Source organism: Urocampus carinirostris, chromosome 1 (genome assembly GCF_059441175.1).
Source record: "Urocampus carinirostris isolate Australia breed hairy pipefish chromosome 1, RoL_Ucar_1.0, whole genome shotgun sequence".
NCBI classification, from domain to species: Eukaryota; Metazoa; Chordata; class Actinopteri; order Syngnathiformes; family Syngnathidae; genus Urocampus; species Urocampus carinirostris.
Window position 1 is genome coordinate 59,637,440 of NC_142349.1, and position 8,111 is coordinate 59,645,550.

The following is an 8,111-nucleotide window of genomic DNA, read 5'->3' on the forward strand; positions in this document are numbered from 1 at the left end:
CAATGGAAGCAATGGACACAGGGAATTTTTTTTCGACTTTTGGTCTTAATACATCAGTTACCAACCCCTTACCAATCATAGTTTGTAGCACCGGTGACGTTTCCTTATGCCTTCTAGAAGGCCCTGCCAACTTGAATCTGGATGGCTAAACGAGGAGCTTTATCGACACTGATGTTATGGCTTATAACTGTATAGGCTTTATGAAGGTCTCCGGACAGATATCTTACTCTGGAATCAAGTAATGTTTGAAATGTGATGGGTTAAATACTTGGATATAAAAGCACACATCTGGATTGAATTGAATTGACCTTATTGTCTTGTTGAAGCGGCGCAACCAGGGAAAAAGCAATGAAAGGAAGCTGACAGACTACTTTAGGAATTCCCTGTTTGATTTGCACTGCTGATACATTGACCCCTTTGCTCACATGTGACCTAACAGACTTATGTGAAGCCAATAAACAGGGGTCAACAACAACAATAACAACTATACCATTCAACAATATTGGTCAAAAGACTATTGTGCAGTTGTCAGGTGAGGTGGGACACCTTGTTAGAAAGCACAGGGAACAGTATTAATGGAAACCGAGGATAGCATTAGCAGGGCTTGCTATCGACCCATACATTATTCCTCCTGACTTATTCACAGATCTATCCATATCGTCAAGTCTGCCGGACTTCATTCCACACAATTGTGCCACTATACTATAAATGGAGTATTCCCACACACCAGTGCTGATCTAAAAGCTTATAAAAGTCTGGATGATCACCATTTCTTTTTAGCTGGTACGCATTCATGTGAAGACAGGGAGGTGTTGTGCTGAATAATGCACTCCCGGCATGAAATGTCCCTCCTGGCGCAAATGTTACTAACACGAATTTGTGTCTAATTTTTGGGGGAGTGTAATAGAGCAGTATAGCACGGAAAATTTCCACATTGTATACCTTGTAGAAATCACTTTTGAGCAAGTTCGAAATATTTACTTTGGTAAAATGACACCGCCATTTCTTACCAATCGAAGGAAACATTAACGAGCTGCTTTTATTACGAATAACTAGCGATTAAAACAAAAATCTTACAAATATCCCAGGTGTCGCATTCTCTTAAGTGCTCCACCATAAATCTAATTATGCTGAATTGAACTATAATAAGATAAGGCATCATTTTCCCAAAGTTAATATTTTCAACATGCTACAAAGTGATTTCCAGATGCAATGCTCTGTGCTTTAGTTCAATGTAGACTAATTGAACATGGTAACAAATAAGTCAACTTAGATTTAAATATAAGTAACAAATTTACAAGTGCATTTACATCAACAATTGCCAACAGGAAGTTATGCCTCCAAATATTTCAAAATGTTACATTATACGTATTTTTATTTAGCCATCACATTATTGCTGCAGTAACCATTTTGTGGATAACACTGATTGATATCATAGTAAATTGAGTTAAAGCTTTAATTTTGACTGCACTCCTTATGAATCCATCCAGAGAATGTGGTTATTAAAACAGTTATGGGGAAGAAGAATGTTGAACGCTTGCCTCACAGGGCACAGTTTGGGGCCACAGCCTAGTCTTGCTCAAATGTTTATGGAATTAGATGTGTCAGTTTACCCGAGGGGATTGGCTGAAAGAGGTGGTGATCGGGATGCAATAATTTATATTTCTGTTTGTACACAAGTTTTGTACCCATGTACAATTATCTAAAACCAAATCAGTGCTTAAATATTTTGAGACTTTCGATTTGTTGGAAAAAACAAAAAATAAAAATGAGACATATTCTCCTTTATGTAAATGGTAAATGGTCTGCATTTATATAGCGCTTTTCAAGTCGATGAAGACAAAAGCAAAGCATTTTACAATGTGCTTAATACATACCCATTCACACACACACACTCAAACACCAATAGGGAGTCGGACATGCAAGGCGCCTACCTGCTTATTGGTGGCATTAGGGATTCAATGTCTTGCCCAAGGACACTTCGACATATAACACGGAGGAGCCGGGAATACAACGCTGCAATTGTTGATTTTAAATAATTATATATTATTGGTTTTAATGAAACTGAAAACGACCGGTGACATGCAGTAAGCATGGGATTACAAAATTAACAATGAATATATAAAATGGTTCTATTTATTCCATTTAAGTTTTTTTTCCTCATTTAATTCAGTTATTTTTATTTCCCAGATCACAATCGCTTATTTTACACATGATATTATGAATATTATTATTACAATTAATATGTAGCGTATTAAAGTGCTGAGCGTCTGCAGATGCAGAGTGAGCCAAGTAATTCTCTTGCCTCATAGCAGAAGGCGATAGCGAGACCAAGGATTCTATGTCAAACAATAGAATTAGTGATAGTATTAGCAAGTAAAAGCAATAAAAGCCTCCCAGTACTTTTTTCTGTTATATTTTTGATCATAATGGAGGATTACCTATCTATTGATGATTTATTTAAAAGGAGAATTATGTAACATCATACTGTGCTGAGTGTCTACAGAGTGAGGCAAGCATTCTTCAGATTCAGATTCAGATTCAGATTCAGATTCAGATCTACTTTATTGTCATTCTAGTACACGTGTATACAGAACGAAATGTCGATGCATCTGACCCCCACAGTTTCCTTGAATGTACAGATATAAATAATGTTGTATTGTATTTTGGCTACGTATAGTATTTTACCATAGTGCCGATAGTGCAAGAAGAGTAGCTAACCAGATGTGCAAAATGGGCAGTCAGGTTAACAAGTCAGGTACACAGTAACATTAACACTGTAACAATAACGCTGTAATTACAATAGTGCAGAGAGCAATGTGCAAGGAGTGGCAAGCTATAAAAAACTGCCAATAGTGCAAAAAGTCAGATTAGCAGCCGTTTAGATTTAAGTTAACTATATGTTAGATTGACCATTTAACAGTCTAATGGCCAGGGGGACTAGACTATTGCGGAGCCTGGTGGTCCTGCACCGCACACTGCAGTACCTCTTCCCAGAGGCTAGCAGAGTGAACAGTCCATGATGGGGGTGAGAGGGGTCCCCGGTAATGTTTTTAGCATGGGATAGGCAGTGCTTCTGGCCAATGTCCTGAATGGAGGGAAGTGTAGTCCCGATTATTTTCTCTGCTGTCCTCGTTACCCTCCTCACACTACCCCAGTCGGTAGCGCTGCAGCCTCCACTCCACACAGAGATACAGCTGGTCAGGATACTCTCTATGGTGCCCCTGTAGAATGTAATGAGGGAGGGTGGGGGCAGGTGGGCTCTCCTCATCCTCCGCAGGAAGTACAGGCGCTGCTGTGCCCTCTTAACCAGTGATGCAGTGTTCACGGACCAGGTGAGTTTGTTTGTAATGTGCACCCCTAGGAACTTGATACTGCTGACAACCTCCACAGCCTTGTTGTTGATGCAAAGTGGGGCATGGTTGGGCTGGTTTTTCCTAAAGTCGACAATGATCTCTTTAGTTTTGTCGACATTCAGGACCAGGCTGTTGTCCCTGCACCAGCCCACCAACTGCTCCACCTCCTCTCTGTAGGCCAGGTCGTTGTCATCCCTGATGAGGCCCACCACTGTTGTGTCGTCAGCATACTTCACGATGTGGTTTGTGGCGGACCTAGGGACGCAGTCGTGTGTCATCAAGGTGAACAGCAAGGGGCTTAGGACGCAGCCTTGGGGGGATCCCGTGCTGAGGTAGATGACATCTGAACTGTTCTGACCTATCCGCACTGATTGGGGTCTGTCACAGAGGAAGTCCAGCAGCCAGTTCCGCAGGGGGGTGTTGAAACCCAGGAGTCTCATTTTGTCTACCAGATGTTGTGGGATGATGGTGTTGAATGCTGAACTGAAGTCCAGGAACAGCATCCGCACATGGGTGTTCTTCTCCTCTAGATGTGTCAGGCTCAGGTGAAGCGCAGAGGAGATGGCATCCCTGGTGGAGCGGTTTGTCCTGTAGGCAAACTGAAAGGGGTCGAATGAGGAGGGGAGACTGGAGGTGATGTGCTCTTTAACCAGTCTCTCAAAGCACTTCATTATGATAGGAGTCAGTGCAACGGGCCGGTAATCGTTGAGTGATAAGATCTGGGGTTTCTTTGGCACTGGGATGATGTTGGCAAATTTGAAGCATGATGGTACTTTGGCTTGGTCTAGCGAGGTGTTGAAAATGTCTGTTAGTACACAAGCCAGCTGATCGGCGCACTCCCTAAGTACCCGCCCCGGAATGTTGTCCGGGCCTGGAGCCTTACTTGTGTTGACCCTTCTCAGGGTCTTCCTCACGTCAGATGAGTCCAGGTGGAGTGCTCTTTCGTCCTGATTTGGAACCGCTTTCGCTGCAGGGGTGCCGTTTTGTGCCTCGAACCTTCCAAAGAATTTGTTGAGGTCATTCAGAAAGTCCATGCTAGTGTTCTGCACTGGGGCGGTGGTTGGCTTGTAACTGGTGATGGCCTGAATGCCTTTCCACATATCCCTGGTGTTGGTTGTGCTGAGGAAACGTTCCTGGATTTTTTGACTGTGCGTTCGCTTTGCTAGTCTTTGGTTCTATGGAGTGCTTGCTCATCAATCCAAGTAAATATAAATAAACAGGTGAGCCTTGTTGTCTGCTCCTTTCAAAAGAAAAGTAAATTGTCTGGTTCGTCACAGGGTTAATTTATATCACCGTTGAGTTTCTACAGCTCTAGCAGGATCATCTCTCCTGAGGGACCAAGGGCCAACTACAAATAACTGCATCGTCTGTGTAAGTTAAAACTTACTGTGTCACAGTTTGGCTTCATGACGTAGTATTCACATAAAATATACATTTCTATGTCTGTGACATTGCAGCTTTACAGGGACGGATTCCAGAGCGACGTTCACTGTGTTGATACACCACATGAACAGTGTACTGTATTGTATTTAGTGCTGCATCTATTACTGACAACCCCCCATGCTGTTGGCACTTTTTAGTAACAAAGAAAATTAAGAAAATTGTCTAGCGCAATAAAAAGAAGAACCAATGGTCCATTAGAATGTGGCTGGAGTTTACATTAACTTGCATGAGCAAAGCCAGGGGCTTTGACAGGCTATTTTTAGTTAGTCAAGAAATAGTGTGTAGTGATTCCTGATACTTGGGTTACATCTTATAAAAGCATGTCATAGACACATTTTTAAGACTGGAAAAAAAAAATCAGAAAAGATGCATAACATGTCGTCTTTAAAAAAAAAACATTCGGGTAATCACCTGCACAAAGCAGGCATGTTAAATCTTGACATGTGCTGATTGGCATCAAGTGGTTCTCCCAGTCAGTGAGCCCCCACAGTCAGTTTTGTCATTTCCCCCATATGCGTTCCACTTTGAGTCATTACCAAAGCTTGCACTTGTGCTTGGGGTTCATGGGTGTGTTCGTTTTGCAGCCAAAGTGCTTGGAAAACTCATGTGAGTTGGAAACGGTTCCTATGACTCGGAATCTGGATGGGCTGTGAGTGTCTGTGAGGACGCCTTCATGAGAGCTTTCCGGGGTCCTTACGGTGCACCACACCTGTGCAAATCCCACAAAAAACAGCTGGTGGTTGGTCATTCCCAGAGCTGGCAAGGTGGGCTCCTCACTGTTTCTTTCAATCCAGTTCATGTAAGCCTCATAGGCAGCCTTAAGCCCGCCATTGTCAGCAATGTTCTCTCCCAGGGTGTGGCGACCATTCAGAGGCTCCTGGTTGATGCTGTAGTTGCCATATTGCTCCACCATGCACTCTGTCTGCTTTTTGAAGGCCTCCACTGATGAGTTCTTCCACCAAGAGCGCAGGTTGCCCTCTTTGTCAAATTCTCTTCCTTGGTCATCAAAAGCGTGCGTTAGTTCATGCCCCATGACGACTCCAATTCCACCAAAGTTAAGAGCTTTGGGCCAATGGCGGCTGTAGAATGGCATTTGAAGAATTCCAGCTGGCAAAACAATTTCATTCTTTGTAGGGTTGTAATAGGCATTTACCGTTGGGGGGGTCATGCTCCACTGGTTTCTGTTTGGCGTTTTTCTTAGCTGGTCAGCTGTCACTCTGGCAGAAAAGTTGTAGTACTGCATGACATTCTGGAAGTAGAGATCAGGCACTACCTCGAAATCATTGAACACTTTGTCCAGCTTAGTGGTGTTCATGATAAACTCTGGATAGCCAACCATATCGTAAATTGCATCTGCCTTCTCTTTTGCTGCCTGTTTTGTGTCAGGATCCATCCAATCCACATATTTCAGGCTGTCCTCAAAAGCTCTCTTAATGTCACCTACCATGTTGACAGCGATGGCCTTGCTATCCTCGGCGAAGGTGGCCTTGACAAACATTGCGCCCAGAGCGAAGCCAAGGCCGCTGTCTGTGTCGCTGACGCAGAGCTTCCAGCGAGGAGTGCAGCTCTTTTTAGTTCCATACATGATTTCTAGCAGGCGCTGCTCTGCATCCTGAAACCTGCGGTCCAAGATAGACGCCATCTTCCTTACCACTTTCATAATCATGAAGCTGTTCAGAAGGCTTTTATTAGTGTTTGTTATGAGCTCTGAAACTTTCTGAAGGTACTCTGTAGCATAGACGACCACTGGCTCTGACTCGTTGATAGACACGGGAGCGAACACTTCATTGAGGTAAGGGATCCAGTCTACTGCAGGAGCCAGACTCTTCAGGTCTTTGACATCCATCTTGTGGTAGATGAGTTCCTCATCCCGCCTCTTCTCCTGGGGTACTGTGATGTTAGCCAGGGCTGTTTCAAAGTCCAAAATTTCTCCCATGAGGTGCCGTGATGTCTCCTCAGAGCTCCCCAGGAGGACACCTAACTCCACCAGGAAATTGTGGTATGCTGTCAGATACTTTTCATTAGCTGTCTTGTTGAGGTAGTAATCCCTTGAAGGGAGTCCTAAACTGGACTGGTCTACCTGGATGATGTTACTGGAAGAGTTTTTAGAGTCAGTACTGACGAACACAGTAAAGAATGGTGAGGTCCGGAAGTTTGCTGACACAGCACGGAGCACCTCCTGGAAATTGTCTTTGTCCCAGGGTCCAATAAGGGCCCATCCTCCGAGCTCCGTAATGAGCTCCTGTAATGGCTTTGCGCCCAACTCCTCAATCTTGGCCTCGTTCATGCAAGCCTGATAGTATCGCTGAGCCTTCTCCTCTGCTTGACTGAGATCTTTCATTGTTGTATTCTCTAATAATTGCTTCATCACAAGCATGTTGCGTTCCCACAAGGTGCTGAACGAGCCCCAGCGGGACTTGCCTTCTGGAAGGTGGTTGTTCTTCATCCAGCCTCCACAGGCGTAATTGTAGAAGTCATGGCAGGGGTCCACAGAGCGGTCTAGGGCTGACATGACAGCACTAGCCACTGTGATACATGGTTCTGTCAGGCAAACTCCCGGATGTGTCTGCTTGTAGAGAACGGAGGTTGCGATAAGCGATATGAATAGGCCCGCAGACAGCGCACACACCAGAAACAGAAGCTGCCTCTCCCTCGGCGGTCTCTCGGGCCAGCAAGGTAAGCCACAGCCCTGACGGAGAGTCACCCGCATAGGTGCTGAATGGTAGACGTCATCACCGCCAGAGTCTACCAGTTCTTCCTCGTCCAGCGTGGCTCTTTTGTATGAAGACATCGAGCGCTCGGAGGTTGGTCTACTAGCGTGACTCGGTCAGTATTCTTTCTTGGCCCAAGGGAGAGGAGGTTTAGGGGGGACAGACCGTTGTCAGGAGTGGAAACTAATCTCCAATAGCCATCAGTACTTTTCAATTGAGTCAAAATATATTTGATGGCATTGCTGCCAAGGATCATCTGTTCTGTCTGGCCTGGCACCACCATTACTGGTATTATCATTTGGCACCCGTAAACTGTGACGTGAATGTCGTACATATCTCTGGGAGAAACTTGGTGTCCACCGCAGCCTACAATGACATAATCATCGGCCGTGTAACTCATCATATCAGGGAATTGCTGCAGGAGGGACTTAGCCGTGTCCTCACTTACTGTACAAGCCATCGACCCACTGTCCAACAGCGCTCTGAAAGTGGGGCCTTCTTGCACAAGTACAGGTGTGTAAAACAGTTCGTCAGTCTCCGCTATTCTCTGAAACCCCTGAAAGATCAGCTTCTTCGATGGAGGTATCTTGTTGCTATACAT

The 8,111-nt window shown here is 44.6% G+C and overlaps 1 protein-coding gene and 1 pseudogene across 1 annotated transcript; both read right to left on the reverse strand.

The window, feature by feature from the left end:
• Positions 1–3,562: 3,562 nt before the first annotated feature.
• On the reverse strand, positions 3,563–4,113 carry LOC148376435 (uncharacterized). The gene is made up of 2 exons (XM_088319868.1): positions 3,715–4,113; positions 3,563–3,611 (listed from the first exon to the last, which is right to left on the reverse strand). Exons 1-2 carry the CDS (start codon positions 4,025–4,027, stop codon positions 3,589–3,591), a joined length of 336 nt encoding a protein of 111 aa, XP_088175994.1. The 5' UTR covers positions 4,028–4,113; the 3' UTR covers positions 3,563–3,588.
• Positions 4,114–5,264: 1,151 nt separating this feature from the next.
• Positions 5,265–7,601, reverse strand: LOC148376436 (endothelin-converting enzyme 1 pseudogene; annotated as a pseudogene).
• Positions 7,602–8,111: the final 510 nt, after the last annotated feature.

What these genes read in the sequence shown, in the direction of transcription:
- LOC148376435 (XM_088319868.1), bottom strand. Translation starts at nt 4,027, where the DNA reads ATGAAGTGCTTTGAGAGACTGGTTAAAGAGCACATCACCTCCAGTCTC. An exon ending in ACCCCAATCAGTGCGGATAG is followed by an intron (nt 3,612 to 3,714) that starts GTCAGAACAGTT and finishes CTGCGTCCCTAG; the next exon opens with GTCCGCCACAAACCACATCG.